Raw genomic sequence first — 17,467 nt, 5'->3', positions numbered from 1 at the left:
CATCAGGTGCACTCTACCATGATGTTGTTTCTTTTATACGAGGGGGTCCTGTTTTCAAATTCACACACATGGGATGTTCACAAATCTGGGGCCATGTGCAACCATGAGAATCAGGAGGTGTGCTAGCAGTACATCTGCTGGCAGTGCAAGAATAGTTTTAAGTGTTTTGAGTTGCTGAAAATACATTCAGATGCCGTTGCTATGGGTTATGTGTAGCCCAAGCCATGAGGCAGGTTCAACTATTAGCGTGGCTCAAGCAACGGTAACGAGAGGCTAGCGAGTAGGTCAAACTGCTGAATTAATTACAGCTCGGCCCAATGAGAGGCTCTGGGCTCATATATTGTTGTGCTAAGTTAAAAAAGGCTCCTATTCATAGCATGTGGTAACTGCCTCTGTGTGAGTGTTTTGGCCTGGTCCTTGGGGTCCCAATAGCTCCTCTCTCTTTCTCCCTCTCCCATCTCTTGAGGGACAGATGCATTGATTTGCTCATTAGGGGAAGTACCAGGCAGGATTTTTCTTCCCCTTTTCTTCTGCTCATTGAGTGCCACTCAGCGGAGGGGTGTGGCTGGCCTCTATCCCCGACTGCACATCGTGAAAAACAGTAATGGATGGAAGCGGGAGCGGAGAAAAGAGGGATTGGGCAGCGGCTAGCCGATAAGAAGACTTGTTGCATATTCATCAGCGAATCAAAAATCACTGATTCCAAGGCAGCTTTGCAAGGCCTCGTCTAGAAGTGGCTATGAGTTGGAAAGGGGAGGGGGGGGGGGGGAGCATGACATTTGTCCCCAACAATGTGAGTCCTGATACTCTTAAGCTTTAGTATTGCAGAATTGCTAAAGGAATTCATACACAAAGCAAGCAAAGAATGAAGAGGGACATAAAGACGGAGCTGATAAATATGCTGGAAATATGTGGAGCTACAAACACGAGCTGTCTCACAATGCCAGGCCCGGCCTCTGTGGTTTCATTCAGCGCGCAATGGTCGGCGAGCTCTGAGCCGCCTCTGACTACGCTGAGCCGCGCTGAATGAGCTTTCATGTAATTGCCTCATAAATGCCACTTGTCCATCAGCCCCCTCTGTAGCACCCTGGCAATGTGTCAATCAAACACGAGTGGCCAGCTGGATCGGCCATTTGAATGAAGTTGCTATGGCTTCCTTTGGAAAAAGGTCTCTTAGCTTGAATGCTTTTCACTCCTGTCCTTTAGTTAATGGTGTAATTTGTAGCAAAGTAGGAGTTATGAATTCTGCTTAAAGTTCGTCAAGCACTGGGCCGTATTTGAGCAATTACAACCGCCTTTTTAAATTAGATAGACAGTCATGTTTCAAGCGTGATCCTGGTTGAACTGTTCTCTAACTGATTAGGAAAAGGAATGCAAACCATAATCAACAGCGTGGCGAAAGCCAAAAGAAACATTGTGAAGCAGTTCCAGCTGTCAGTCAATCATCCGCTGGAGGGACAGCCTTTACTTTTTCTGACTCACAATTAACCCTCAGAGAGTCGCAGAAAATCCTGAAATATCATACAACTGCTCCAAGAGCCTCAGACTTAAGTTGCGCTCACATTCACGTCTCTCCACAATAGCCGTAGAATCCTTCACCCTCCTACTCTGTGTCTCGGAAAAAGAACCAAAGACCACGGTGGAAAAGAGAGGGAGACGAAAAGAGGCTTAAACACAGAGTCTCCCAGTCCCGGTATACACACACTGTACCAGACAATGGTGCCGCGAACAAAAAAGTTAAAATTCCCATCAACATCCTTGATTCTTCTCCTTGTAAGGTAGCCTGGGAGTCGACGAGAAAAACATGCACGCAAAAAAGTAAACCTATTATCGCAACAAATGCAGCTTTTACCCATACCCCTGGGTTGCTGGTGTGTTAATGTCAGGCTCTTACAAAACAGGGACATTTGAAATATTGAAGCAGAACTAAAAGTGAAGAAATGTCCTATTATCTACTCCAATCCCCTGAAGGAGCAGAGCACGGGTGGGAGGGGGGGGTTATGTTTTCAAAGAGCAACAAAAGGTGTGCTAGAAAGACGCTCGCCCTGCAGACAGAACCAAAGATGTTATGTTCCAATTGTAGGAAAAAGAGCTCCTTTGAAAAGGGACCTGGTGTGTTTCAAAGGGGAGCTGTAGTTGGACACACATAAAATGGATAAACAAAGTTTAAAGAGGAATTGTGGCATACAGGTCCAGTTAGGATTCAAATGAAGGGCAAAGAGTAAAAAAGAGAATAAAAGACGGGTTTGTAGAGTCTTGAATTTATGTAATATATACATCAGAAGCTGTGCCACCTCTTTTAAATTATTCTAACGTGGTTAAATGAAAGAAATTCCAACTTTCGAGCACAGATGAAATGTCTTATGTAATGTTTCTGCCGAAAGAAAATTCAATTAGCTGCAAATTGAATTTTATTTTGGATCTGCATTTGCAGCTGGTATTTTACCTTATCTGGAAACGGATAGCATGATCAAACAGTCGCAGTTCCTATAACTGGAGAGAGACCGAGTGCCCTCTTTCACTCCAGGTCACAATAAGCCAGGAGCAGACACGCTGGAATGTAAAAGGTAGTCTACTGATTCTCCATGGTTTATAAACTAGAAACGAGATCAGAGGTCAAATGTCACAGAAAGAGGATGAACCAAAGAGAATTTTAAAGTGCTCTTATTTCCACGACGGGTTATGTGGTGATGATATTTTGAAAACATTTGGCTGATCCTTTTTTTACCGCCGTATAGCAGGGCCAGGGAGCGCTCTCCAAATTGTCCTTTCACAGCGCAAATGCAGAGGAAGCACGTAAATCACTTGCTCTCTAAGGCTACTGGGCCCCCGCAAGCATCATAAGTAGAGAGTAGGGGGGGGGGTCTTTAAATGCCTGAGTAATTTATTTATCTTTTGTTCTGTTCTTTCTTATGTTCTGTTTAGGGCTGTCAATCTATTAAAATATTTAATCGCAATTAATCGCATGATTGTCCATAGTTAATCTTGATTAATAGCAAATTAATCACATATTTTTCATCTGTTCAAAATGTACCTTAAAAGGCGATTTGTCAAGTATTTAATACTTTTATCAACATGGGAGTGGGCAAATATGCTCGCTTTATGCAAATGTATGTGTATTTTTATTATTGGAAATCCATTAACAACACAAAACAATTACAAATATTGCCCAGAAACCTTCACAGGTACTGTATTTAGCATCAAAAATATGCTCAAATCATGTGGGCATGTCTGTAAAGGGGAGACTCGTGGGTACCCATAGAATCCATTTTCATTCACATATCTTGAGGTCAGAGGTCAAGGGACCCCTTAGAAAATGGCCATGCCAGTTTTTCCTCGCCAAAATTGTACGTAACTTTGGAGCATTATTTAGCTTCCTTCACGAGAAGCTAGTATGACATGGTTGGTACCGATGGATTCATTAGGTTTTATAGTTTCATATGATGCCAGTATCTCCACTAGCTTTAAAACCTAAAGTTGTGTTAATGTGTTAAAGAAATTAGTGGCATTAAAACAAATTTGCGTTACAGCGTTAACTTTGACAGCCCTAGTTCTGCTCTTTATGTATGTCCTTACTTGTCTTGTTTTTATTTTAAGTTTATGCTGTTTGGTAAAGCCAAAGACAATGCTCCACATTGTGGCTGATAGAGTTCCTACATAATTAACAAACTAAATACTGGAGAGATGCACTGGTGGTATTTAACTTGCAATAAGAACACATTTTATTCTTATAAGCATATGGCTCTAGAATTGCAAGGTAAGTAGATTACATACAGTATAGCAGCAGTATATCTCCATTAAAACTTCCTGATATGTAGAGTGGGACAAACACTCAGTAGTGACTTCTGATTTAGACATTTTGAGAAGATGCAAAGTTGCTGCTTCCGTCAGTCAAGTGCACGGCCGCCGGTAGATCAAAACATCTGGGCACTCCTGATGATAAAGCTACTGCTGATAGGAAGCTCTTAACCTGTCTGGTCATTCTTGGTTATAGCTCTGAACCTGCAATCAGTGCCGGGTCTGGTATCTGTCAAATGCCATCATCAAACCGACCGCACACCGACAGACTCGTGTGTGTGTGTGTGTGTGTGTGTGTGTGTGTGTGTGTGTGTGTGTGTGTGTGTGTGTGAACCTTCCTCACCATCATCCATTGATATACAGACATGTAATACCTGTTCTTAATGTTCCATCCAAAGCAAATATTCCTGGATCATCAGTACAGTAACACTTTAATAATGACAGGGATGATCAAAAATGTAATGTTTTAATTCATCGTCTTAACTTTATCTTGACAAGATTCTCCTTTAGAGGTCCTGTGGTTCAATGTCAAATCATCACGCTTGAGAACATTTAGTTTTTTAGTATTTTATCAAGCTTAACACTAGAAAACCATTCAAGTAGATAATATTTTTGTGACTCTGAATATTTTAGTAAATATTATCACATATTGGGCCTCATGCAGGACGTGATACATGAACAAATTTCCACTTATTTTTGTTCGTATCCACGATTTGTTCTTATTTTGTTAGTACCCAATGTTTTCTTATTGTTGCTTTTCTAGTTTTCAAAGTCCACTAATTGTTTGTCTGAATAAGTTTAAAACTGTGGTGAAAACTACAGGATTGTGTCCAGTATGTCTGTGTGCAAAAGTTGTATCTGATCACTTTTAATGTTACCATGTGCCTTTATGTTGATTGTTGAAACTCTGTGTTGCTGCTATTCTTGGCCAAGGTTCTTTGTAAAAGAGATCTTTGATCTTAATGGGACAAACCTGGTTTAAAAATAATAAAAAAATAATAAATAAAAATATTTTCTATCAACACAGTGTGAAATTAATATCCTAATAATAATGTAATCCTAGGGGCAGAAAAAGAAAAGGTAGCATTGCTGGTGAGGCGGCTTCACGATTATTCAGATGAGCTGTGAGGATTAATATTCCAAGGATCTAATAACTGGCGAGGATTTCTGAGAGGCAGACTTCCAGTTAATTAGGTGTAGTTTTCCCTCCATTACTGTGTGTGTGTGTGTGTGTGTGTGTGTGTGTGTGTGTGTGTGTGTGTGTGTGTCTGTTTGTTTGTGTATATTCTGTCTGGGTACGTCAAAACTCAAAACTATTCGCCCAGGAGCTGCACCAACTGGCAGGTAATGTGAAGGTCCAGTCAACAGAAACACAAACATGGAAACTCTAACAAGGAATCTTTGCCTTTACACTTAATCACGCTGTGTGGAAAAATCTCAATGCTTTGCATTCAGATCTGATTCATTGCATGGCTCTCAGCCTTGAGTGCTTCTTACCTCAATGATGTAGAGGACAATATTCTTGTAGAAGCAGTACAGGATACACTTGGCTACACGGTTGTAATTCCAGGCTCCGTGGACGAGCAGTAGATTCTTCAAGTATTTGAACTGTGTGGGAGGAAATGGAGCAAATAAAACGACGAGATGAATGAATAGCAGAAGACTGTGTGTACAGTACACTGTCTAATGGTTCCTCATAATCAGAGATCAGTGCTGGAACACTGAAGCGGTTACAGGAACTTGAAGATTAAAGAAAGCAGCAGCGTTTTGTCATCCCCCAGCAAAGAGGACTGATTGTGGACAAAGACGCTCACTAACACATTCCAGAAATGTCGAGTTAAAAGATTGTAAGATCGAGCTTCGAGTCGCTGAAAATGGAGGAGTTCATATTGGTCTCCAAGGGCTAAGCAAAATAGTTAAATGGCTTTACAATTATACCACCATTTAGGGACTGTGTTGAACTTGCAATTTCAGTTTTTGGCTGATAAGTGTGATTACACTGGAGCAGAACTTTGAAACAAGTGTTTCATCTTAGTTGCCAGTACATTACTAAAACAAAACACAATCAACACTGCATCCTCTCGCCATCTAACAAAATGAAAAGTTTTTAAGGGCGCTTTCACAAGCCAACATTTAGTCTGTTTTAATCAAACTCTGGTGCGGTTTGTTTGGGCAGTTGTGAACGCAGTAATCATACTCTGGTTTGGACCGAAAACAACCTGTAAGAGACCGCTTGTGAGAGGTGGTCTCGGACCGTTTTCAAACGAACCAAAATGCAGGCTGACTGCGGGCATTTGTTGAAATGGACACAGGTAAACGACAAGTTAACATGAGCGGGAGAGGACTGACCCTTTGCTTGACATCTGGGCCGAAGAGAACATACAGAATATGCTAAATAAAGGCCACAAAAATAATGATGTTTATAAAGTCAAGGGATTGGTATGTTCAGTAGATCAGTACCGAGTCAAAGTGAAAAAACTCAACAGCAGCAATATTTCAAAGTCCGTGATTCCCTGCGTAGAAGTGGCAGCTCTCGAAACGAAAAAGATAAATTTGCTTCTTCGTACACGCCCCTCAGCAATTTATTTATTTAATTTGGTCCGCTTTGATTGATGCGCTGTGAAACGGAACCAGACTAAATAGAAAACGAACCAAAAACATAAATTTCACTCTGATTCGGAGTAGCCAATCAGACTACGGCTTGTGAAAGCGCCCTAAATAGTCTCAAAAACCAGAGTAGGAGGTTGGGTGAGTAGAATAAATTTTTTGGGCAAACACCATTTTGTTTATTTGAAGGCCTTCTTGTCTTTCAACATCACCGCAGTATTCTTTGGTGAAATGACAGCACACAGTGGCGGCCCCCGGTTTGTCTGACCCCTCTCAAACATCAGTTAACACAAACCTGAGCCGATGACAGATGGAGAGCAGAGGTGCCTCGGCCCAAAGCCTCTTCACTCTCCACTTGCTTCAACAGATAACTCTGAGCTTTAAAGAGGACCTGGTGTGCTTTTACCCCTTTCCTTTAGTGTGTCATATAGTTATTTTGTGCATATAAAAGGTCTGCAAAGTTACAAAGCCCAAAGTGCACGCCAAAGGGAGTTACTCTCCCCCACAGAAACACTGCTCCTGAACTGCCTGAAACGCCTTGATTGTAGTCCCGCCTTTTCTTCTTTAACGTGGTGATGTCACCAAGTAACACATTTACATAATACCTGCCTAGCAGGCTAGATGGCACGACTTCAAACAGAGTGTGAAAAGAGGTGTTGCAACACAGCCGGTGTTAGAAAAAATAAAATGTTTTTTGAACATTAAAGCGTGTAAACATGTTCTAAAAACACAAAATTCAAGTATGCACCTGAAAATGAGTATAATATTTCCTCTTTAAATCTTATAAACTAGTTCCCTAATTATCTACAGGAGCACAGAGCTCATCTGATACTCCAGAACATTCATATAAATCATGTAGTGGAAGAGAAAAGCAAGTTGCACAACTTCTGAAGATTGATTTTAGTTTGCAGACTGCAAATTACAGTTAATGTACCGTTACGCCAATATATGGAAAACACCACTGGAAGTCTAGAGGTGTAATTTAATTTGATGCTGGGACACAACCTAAATGGATTATAAGAGGCCACCTGTCTTTGAAAGACTTTTACATGTCGTGCCGATTGAAGGGGGCACTTAAGACAAACCCAAGTCTCTTGAATGGTAATTGCATACTGAAGCACAGAGAGCGCACTGTGTTTTAGTCAACTGTTGCTTTCCAGTACTCTCGAGCCCCGTGGCTGTAATAGAAACATGATGTACTGAGTGGCGTGCTGTGTAGAAACGGAGCTATGATACAGGAACTTCAGGGCTTTTGTTGCTTATGGGTATCACATATCGATGCAGAGTTTCAGACAAACTGGTTACTCAGATGTAAGCATGTATTTAAGCAGCATTTTGCCGGGATCTGTTTCTGTGTGGTTATGTTGGGAGTTGGATGTCACAAGATGTCTGTTTTACAGGGTTTACTACTCTACTGTATAAGCTAAAGCCCTAGCAGACATATGCCCTATTGTTACTCAGAACAATGTGCCGAGCTATCACTGTCATATTTTACACTTGAGACGACAACGAGAGGACTGCCAATTTGTGGAATCTGACTTTTATGAATCAAATTGAGAACACATTTTTATCAAGTTAAAATCATGTTTTAATACTGCAAAAGTGTAAAATGTGGTCTTTTAGTCTTATTTTTCATTTTATGTACATACTTTATCTTAGGTGTCAGGTTGTGGATATTTTTGTTCCAACAGAAATAACTTTTCAAAGGTGTCAAAAGTGCATTGGAATAATTTTCGCTGACCCACTCTGATAACAGATGAGACAGCATCAGGTCAAAGTTACTTTAGAAATGTTCATTTCTGCATCATAATTAAATAATAACGGTAAAGTTCCCACTTTAGATGCTTATGTCTTCTATCTCTAACTACAAATGAGGAAACAACTGCATTTCATTGTACTATTTGTGTGCAATGCCAACAAAATTACATCTAATTTAATCTAAACATACTTCTCACTTGCTGTAAGCCAATGCCATTGTGCTCACCTGGGCAATAGAGTAGTCGGAGGAGTTTGCTGCTTGCAGACCCTCGTTGCCTGAGATTCCCACACCGACATGAGCTGTCTGGATCATTCCCACGTCGTTAGCACCATCACCAATGGCCAGCGTGATCACCTTCACCTGTTTCTTTACCATCTCCACCACCTCGGACTTCTGAAGAGGAGATACTCTAGAAGGGAGCAGTAGCACAGGGAATATTACACAATGGGTATTTCATAAATTGATTTGTGTTCATCAGCAAGTGCAAATGAATGTGGCAAAATCCCAGTGGGTCATACAGTAAGCAGTGCAAAGGACAAGGTAAGACGTGTGAGAGATGTGAGACTATACTTGTCCAGGAAATTCTATTTCCTACTTTCCCAGAATTGGGCAGTATAACTGGGGTGTGCATAAAATAATATCCATTCTTGAGATCAGCACTTGGCAAAACGCAACGCTCTTCCTTAACTTTGTAGAATTGTAGATTAAGGCATGCAGACAGTCGTGCCAGATGTGTGAACACCCTAAAAATAAACAAAGGGGCATTTTGTGCAGAGTATATCTTTAAGAATTACAAAAGAGCAGGTGGCCCGGTGGCAAAGGGAAGAAAGAGACTTCATTTAATCCCCAGTGGCAGTGCTCCTGACTTGACAGGGTATCACTTAAGGTGGGAAGCCATGTCATGTCCTGCTGAAGGACAAGAATGTGTGAAGGAAGGTGAGATCTGGGGGACAGAGTTGACCTCCAAGTCTTCATGGTCAAGCTCCTCACTGTCAGGTGAGACAGCTAGTGGCATATAGGAGGAGGCACATGTCTGTCTACAGTGTCAGTGCCCATAGAAAACAGTGTGCCCCGCTGGCTAGCTAATAGGCGCCGCTCTGCACTGCGCCCATACGGCGGTTACCGCTGATAACGCCGTCCCGACCCACAGCGTCGTCGTCGCCCCCAGGTTAACACTGTTATCTCTGTTTGCACTGTTTGTGCCGTAAGCTGCTAGCCGCTGGCTCGGCCATCGCCATGTTGAGAGCCGCGCGGAGGCAATCCCTCAGTCATAAGCCCCTTTTCACACAGCCTGTTCAAGGCGGGAAAAGTTGCTCCATTATTCCTCTTCACTGTTCTGTATGAAAGGTACGGAGGCGGAATGGGAGGACAGAGTTGTTCTGCCGCTGAGCCGGCAGCAGAGGTAGTCACGGAGCTGAGCCGATGTCTTTGTAAAAGGCACGGCGGGACTACACATGCAGACGCTGTTGTGTTTAACGTCACGCCCCTTTTGCTTCCGCGATGCCGGCGTGCTATCTAAAATCGCACACCATTGTTTGGTCCAGTGTGAAAAAGCAAAACCGGCTTAGCGGCGGATCATCTTTACGGCAGTATTTCGGAATCTCTGTGTGAAAGGGGCTATAAAAATGCTCTGAATTTTGAATTTAGCACCTTTACCTAATTATGTGACTTTGGCTGCACCAGTGATGATTTAACTGTGTCTTGTTACAGGGGCTAAATATTTATGCATTTATTCTTTATATTTCATAATTAATTGAAGTCACTTTGTAGAGATCTGCTTTCACTTTGATATTAAAGTGCATTTTTCTGCTGATCGGTGTAAAAAAACACTTTAAATCTACTTTGTATTGTAATACAAACAAAACATGAAAACTTTAAGATGATGTACCAACAGTAAAGCTGGCAGTGACAAGGACTGTATGGGGAACTGGGCACTACTGTACCACTAAAAACACTACTTGTTATATTCTGGGAGATGCATCCCCCCAGTCTACTGCTCTTTCTCCCTCCTCTGAGAGACCCTCTAAGACCTTTCTTATCAGGTCCATTAAGTAAAGCCAATCATTACGTGATGGTTGTGACAAATCTTATAACTCTTCCTTTACACGACTTAAAACTTGACTTAATGCCCTCACTGACAGCAGGGTGTGTAGCCTCCCACACAGGGGCTTCCTCTTAGTGCACCAGAGGTTTGGGGGTAGCGTACGGTGCCGAGAGTCTCCAGAGACGATGTCGTAAACTGCATGTCTGTCTTAAGCTGTGAAATTGTTAAATGTTTATGTTCTCCGTGGTTTTAAGAGGCCTCATTCATCTCCTGGTGTCTCTTAGTGCCCACAGAGTGTGCACAAGGCAAAGGCAGGTAGAAGTGAAGGAAAAATAAATACCTAATTTTACGTAATGCACGGAGTCATAAGGTTTGCTGTTGTTCTGAAAACATGGTGCTGATTTCTGGCCCCAGACCCCGTCATGGTTGCTTGAGTACTTAAGTACTTCCTATTATTTATGTGGCCTTGGCAGGTCAACAGTGAACCTGCATAATGTTGAAAGTTGCCATTTAAATTTACAACTATCACACTTTTTAAACTGCCGCCATAAAATACTCGATGACCTTTCTGGCGAAGACATAATACTTTGTAGTTCAGCCATAGGGCTTTTTAATTTAATTCAAGTCATTTTTAAGTAAAAACATTACTCACTTTCAGATTCTCATCTGTGAGGATTTGCTTCATTTCGTTGTTTTATTATCACTGTAAAATCATCTTTGGGTTTGGGGCTATTGGTCTGACAAAAATACGCAATTTTATTACGTCGTAAAAAGTGGAAAATTAAAGAATTTACCATCTCTATACATTTTTGATCTGCTGCATTAAAGTGGATACTTTAGAGTGACTTCACCATGTGAGGAGTGTACCGTACTGTATAGTATTAAAACACTTTTTGTGCAGTGCATTTCAAGTGCAGCAACAGATTCGGTACGTAAAGTCTTGGCAGTAAGAACATTGTCTTTCATTTTGGACGCTGGAATTTATTGTCTCTGGTTTATTTTATTGTTTCAGGAGTAAATCTTACCTGCAGCATATGACAGCTTTACAGGACAGGGCGAGGTCCAGGAAGTACTGTCGCACTCCGAATGTGAGGGCGTATTTGAGAGTCTTCCCGTCAATAATGAGGGCAAAGTCGTTCTCCTTGTAGAGGGCATCTCCCAGCATTCCACAGTGGTGGCTGAGCGTTTCCCTCGTTCTCTGTGTGATGGGAAACATCAGATCAGAATCAGAATCAGAAATACTTTATTTTTGCTCTGGTGGATTGGTTTTCAAGAATCTACCGTTCAAGTTGATTATGATGAATTCACTAAGAAGTCAGTACGTGTTTTTTAAGATGGTTTTGTTTGTTTTAATCACTGTATTTTAAAAGCATTTGTCAATTTGTTAATAGATGCAAAATAAATTGATTAAGTGGATATAAACATCTATGAATGAACAGATTAATAATGTTTGTAAAGTAAATTGAGATGTTTTACGGATGGCAGATCGCTATACAATGATTAAGTATAAGAAAATACTTTAAAAAAAACTTGTGAAAATATATTCTGTGCCTCATTAGCAACATTTCAATGGTTCATTACAAGAAAATTGCATATGTTAGGTCACTTAACAAAATATTATTATATTTTTTTATTCTCTGCCATTTCACAACTTCTGTGGATTCTTTGGTCTCAGCCTAAAAGAAGTTTCTGGGTTTAGAAGTTTCTAAGATATGTTTTCAGGAAAAAAATAAACTGTCCTTGAATGTTTTTGTTAGTTGTAACTTTCTTTTTTTTTTCATTTGCTCAGGAGGACTTAATAATCCAAGGGATAAAATGCATGGAGAATATGAATGATTGATACTGAACCACAGTAAGATCCCGCTACGGTAATCTTCTATTTACTGTAATCGGGACATCCAAGAAAAGTCTTCCTCTCTGTTTGTATGATGCATTTTAAACGTTTTTTTGTGCATTAAATTTGCTTCACTGTTTGTGTCACTACATTTTGCAGCGCAACACCAATGGCACCAGTGATTTAAGACTGTAAATTTCTCTAATTCACATCACAGATAAATAGATGAGACAGATCTGTCCACTCTTCTTTCTAATCCCAAACTGCTGCAGAGCAGCTGCTCTTGATAGTTTTGATATTTATTATGTTTCCAGTGCTTATTACACTCAGAACCTTGGCTATGAGGTGATAACGGAGACGAGTTCTGAGAATGGATCATGTTTGCTTATACAGTATATACAGCTATGACGATGAGTGATGATGAAAAAGCCATAAACATGAGACTGACAATAGGATTTACTGTCCTGGTATAGAGACATGAGGAGTGGATGGATGGAGAGGTGAGATCACCGTTGTATTCATCATTCAATCATCTTCCCCACAGATGGTGAAGCCATTAGGAAATAAATCCAATTTCTGTATGAAACCATTTTCTGAGGTAGATGTACTGCATGTATAGTTTCCAGGGCTGTTGATTGATTAAAATATTTAATCACGATTGATCTCATGATGTCCAAAGTTAATTGCAATTAATCGCACATTTTTTTATCTGTTCAAAATGTACCTTAAAGGGAGATTTGTCAAGTATTTAATACTCTTATCAACATGGGAGTAGACAAATATGCTGCTTAATGCAATTGTATGTATATATTTACTATTGGAAATCAATTAACAACACAAAACAATGACAAATATTGTCCAGAAACCCTCACAGGTACTGCATTTAGCATAGAACATTTTCAAATCATAACATGGCAAACTCAAGTTCAACAGGCAACAACAGCTGTCAGTGTGTCAGTGTGCTGACTTGACTATGACTTGCCCCAAACTGCATGTGATTATCATAAAGTGGGCATGTATGTAAAGGGGAGACTCATGGGTACCCATAGAACCCATTTTCATTCACATATCTTGAGGTCAGAGGTCAAGAGACCCCTTTGAAAATTGACATGACAGTTTTTCCTCGCCAAAATTTTGCGTAAGTTTGGAGCATTATTTAACCTCTTTAGCGATGAGCTAGTATTACATGGTTGGTACCATTGGATTCCTTGGGTTTTGTAGTTTCATATGATGCCAGTATATTCACTCTAGCTCACGCTACAACCTAAAGATCGGGAGTTGCGTTAAAGAAATTAGCGCCATTAAAACAAATTTTCGTATAACACGCGTTAACTTTGCCAGCCCTAATAAGCGCTTCTTGCAATAAAATAATATCCTTAATGGTGGTGTGGTAGTGTTGTACAGGTGCAAACTGTTAAATAAAAAGATAGATTTAAATGAGCAGACACAAAGCAATGATACAATGCAAGGTATCAATCATAATGTGCCGTGCAGATGCTCAAACAGCTGTAATCATTAAAGAATGGTGGCCATTAGCAGCACTGAGGGAGGGAGGCACGGAGGGAGGGGTCCGGCCTGGTGTTGAGGTCAGATATGTCAAAGCAGTCAGATTGTACCAGGGGGACCAGGCAACGTTCGCTTGGCATAACAAAACTCTGAAACCCCAGCTTAAAGGAAATATTTGGAGAAAGGGGCTTTACGTTTCACAAAGCGAGAGAAGGAGAGTGAGAGACACGCACAGAAAGAGATGATGGATTAACAGAGGAGAGAAACTGAGCAAGAGGACACAAGCAGAGAGCAGCTGTGAGGACTTAACCATCCCTGACGGGGTGCGTAAAACAGTACGAGATGGTGAGCGGTGGGCAGGCGTATGTTGGGTGTATATAAGTGTGTGTGAGAGAGAGAAGGTCAGGTTTTGATATCTATATTCACCCACAGAGCAAAAAATGAAATCCTCTCCATCTCAGTTAACAGAGTGATTTTAGATGACATCTCAGTGCTTTGTATATCTGTATGTATGAGAAAGAATTCACTTTGTTTGGGGCACAATTTACTCATCACATAGTGCGATAAGCAAAGTTTACCATTTCCTCAAGCAGGGGCGGCCATTTTCCCCTTAATTTCCACTGAGGAATTTTAGTGCTAATGCTACATATCTCCCCCTAAAGCCTCTTTGTTATGGCTATAATGACCAGTTCAGCCTATGTGACTAGCTAGTGTTTGGCTTTGGAACGGGTATGTGCTGTCCATTCAGAAACCCACAAGAGCTTCACATAAAGACTGCACTCTATTGTTGATATATAGACCCTTGAGTGATACAGCCAACAGGACGCGACTCTCATGATGTGGAATCTGGACATTTTGTATGGATGTAATGTCATCATCTGTCTTAGACTTGGAGCCACCCACAAAAGGGACCTTCCACCTACTTTTCTGACCTATATCTCACTGAGAGAACTAAGCGGGTGTTTGGCAATAAATCATAATTTTCCAATCAAATTTTCCCTCTAGAATTTATGTTATTAATTTTCTGATCTGTTTTTCACCATTTCTTTATAATCAGAACTAGGGCTGTCAGAGTTAACGTGATAATAGCGCGTTAACGCAAATTTGCAATTTGCAACTTGCTATTTTTAGGTTGTAGCGGGAGAATAAAGATACTGGCTTGTCGCAAAGGAGGGTAAATAACGCTCCAAACTTATGCCAAATTTTGCTGATTTCCAATAATAAATATATACATACATTTGCATAAAGCAAGAATATTAGCCCACTTCCATGTTGATAAGAGTATTAAATACTTGACAAATCTCCCTTTAAGGCACATTTTGAACAGATACAAAAATGTGCGATTAATCACTTAAACATTTTAACGATTGAAAGCCCTAATGAAAACACAGACAACCTTTTTTTACAGAAAAACTAAAATAATAAGCCCCATCTATCTGTGACTGTACCTCATAAAGATTAATATACTATTCCTCAAAAGCGCTATTAGCTCTCCAAATGATTAAACGCCCCGTCTGGAAGACAAAGCTGTTCAAAATGACCTAATCCTACCTTTGGGAATTTCAGTTCTAGTAAGATTTAGTACAGAGGATGTCTAAAACTTTGTCCTCCCTTTGATAAGCATTTCTAAACACAGCAAAGAGGGAAGACATGCTCCAATTACTCTCGTTCGCAGCACAACAGCACTCAGAAGTACCAGTCTGCTGCTGCCTGGTCCTCCGTTCACTGAGCCTCCTCAGTCTTGGTGGAGAGGTTTCTCCCTTCGCGTTTTAACAAACGGCCTTATGTAAGCATCTGTTCAACCACAGGAGAATGAGAGCTGACATTTCAAAGCGCCAGTCCGTGTGCTTTGTGAATGCACCGACCCCAAATTTCTACCTCAGCTTCATTTATCACGCTTAACGACTGGCTGACAGAGTGAAGGCCGTCCGTCATCACCCCCAAACACCCCCCTGCTGCTTTCCCCTCCCTCATCCACTTCTTCTTGTCCGACAAACTAAACCCAGTCGGGTTCCTGCTCCATCTGTGGCTCCTCTGCTCAGCTTTCTCCTGCTGGAAGTGCAGGGACTTGCCCTTTTCATTCTCAGAAACAACAGACAAGGGTCTCCTGCCGGGGGGTCAACAGGCCTCTCTGCTGGGCGTCTTAAAGATGTTAAAGGCAGATTTGGGATGTGTGGTGGCTGTGAGTGTGGAGGGCTCCCTGTGGCCTCAGCCTTTCAGGTTTGAGACAGATTTTTTCACAGGGATTGGGTGATGAGATCAGGGGATTATGACACTCAAGGATGTCCTCATGATGTCATATTTTTTCGCTCAAGACCTACACTAGTCCTTGTGACTAAAAATACTGTATATATAATAGGTGCCCAATTGTTTATCAATTTAGTATACTGTTCTGTATTCTGAGTAAAATCTGTCAAAACTAGGGCTGCCCCCTCTTGAGGCCCTGACACACCAAGCTGACGGTCAGCCGTCGGTGAGCATCCTAAATTTTTTCGGTGTGTCCCGCACCGCCGGCTCTAGTCTGCCCGTGTTGGAGGTTTTTCGGCCAATTCAGCATGTTGAATCACTCGGATTGGCTGCTTGTTAAATTGAATCAGTGCAGATGGGAAACGGACGTAAGGAAAGCCAACGAGTAAAGTCAAGAGGACAAACACAGAAGACTCTTCTCATTTTTCATCTTCATCTCATCTGATCTTTCCAATACACGGATGTTTTCACAACGACATGAATGAATGAAGCTAAGCGGTGAGGGAGAGTGGTGTGAAAATGGTCGACAAATGCCGCTTTGTTTCATGTACTTATATTAGTTCTCGTCTTCCTGTTTCCCTTTTTGAATGCCAAATACAGACTACCGTGGCCTGCTGGAAGGGAGAGTTATTTCCTCTCACGCAGGCGCAGAACGTTTTGGTAGTTGGTCGTTGGCTGTAGTCTTTGCGGTGTGTTTGAGTGCAACTTTTTGGTTGAGACAAAGGCGACATGAGGCGACACAACTGGTGGCCTTCGTTGCCGGTAGCTCTTCGATGTCGACTTGGTGTCCCCCCAGCTTAAGATTTCTTTAGCCGAGTCATGCTGAATGACTTATTCCTGAGAAATTTATGAGCACATCTCTGGTAAACACAAGATTTAAAGTGGTGCTTTTGTGTGATTCTTTGTGGAGAAACTCAGTTTCACAGATCTGTCAATTAAATCAACTAATCGATAAGTCGACAAAATGGTATAAGTGTTAGTTGACTAAGAATTTCTTTGGTCGAAAACAGCCCCAATGGGAATGACTGTAAATAGATAGATTATCAGTCGATAAATGCGTTTGTATACAGTACTGGAAATTGACTGATTGAATAACTGACCCAAGAAAAAAGAGTTATGTGTAGATTAGAAGAAGCAACAGTCTTAGTACAACATTTCGTCAAAGACTGGTGAGCTTTATGAGGTTTTTGGTTCTGTTTGCAAGAAAGTAAAAATGCAAAATACTCACATCAAGAGTGTCTTCATTGATCACGAGCATGCCCATGTTCTTGGTCAGTAGTTTGCAGGAATGTCCTTCATTAAAACAAAAAAACAAGAAGATGATATTATACGTTTTATAGAGGAGATTTAGGAAATTTGAAAAGACTTGAAAGTAAGCACGCAGGTATAGGCAGGAAATACTGTAAATGATTACATTACTACATAAAACTGTATTAATAACCCCCTTTAGCTTGAAAATAAGCCCACAAACACAGAGATTAAATAGATAAAACAAAAAAGAAAAAAGAACAAAACAAATAAGGGACACTACAGTACGGAGCAACATTTTAAGGGACACCAATTAAAATGTTACAGCCCAGAGCCAGTGTCTCAGGACATGACTAATGAGTTTGGTTTACAAGAGTTTGTCAGTTTCCTGTTTTAATAGGCAGTTACAACTCTGAGTTACCCA

At 41.0% G+C, this 17,467-nt stretch overlaps 1 protein-coding gene across 5 annotated transcripts in view; it reads right to left on the bottom strand.

The window, feature by feature from the left end:
* Nucleotides 1–17,467, bottom strand: part of atp8a1 (ATPase phospholipid transporting 8A1) — a 124,833-nt gene that overhangs the window by 29,306 nt on the left and 78,060 nt on the right. For all 5 annotated transcript variants that reach the window (XM_074649290.1, XM_074649287.1, XM_074649289.1 and 2 more), the window contains 4 exons: nt 17,024–17,088; nt 11,234–11,406; nt 8,390–8,573; nt 5,296–5,406 (listed from right to left, as the gene is read on the bottom strand). In XM_074649290.1, the coding sequence (XP_074505391.1) occupies nt 5,296–5,406; nt 8,390–8,573; nt 11,234–11,406; nt 17,024–17,088 (533 nt within the window). The remainder of the gene's footprint in view (nt 1–5,295; nt 5,407–8,389; nt 8,574–11,233; nt 11,407–17,023; nt 17,089–17,467) is intronic.

This window comes from Sebastes fasciatus, chromosome 10 (assembly GCF_043250625.1).
Source record: "Sebastes fasciatus isolate fSebFas1 chromosome 10, fSebFas1.pri, whole genome shotgun sequence".
NCBI lineage: Eukaryota > Metazoa > Chordata > Actinopteri > Perciformes > Sebastidae > Sebastes > Sebastes fasciatus.
This window is presented reverse-complemented; position numbering and strand designations above follow the sequence as displayed.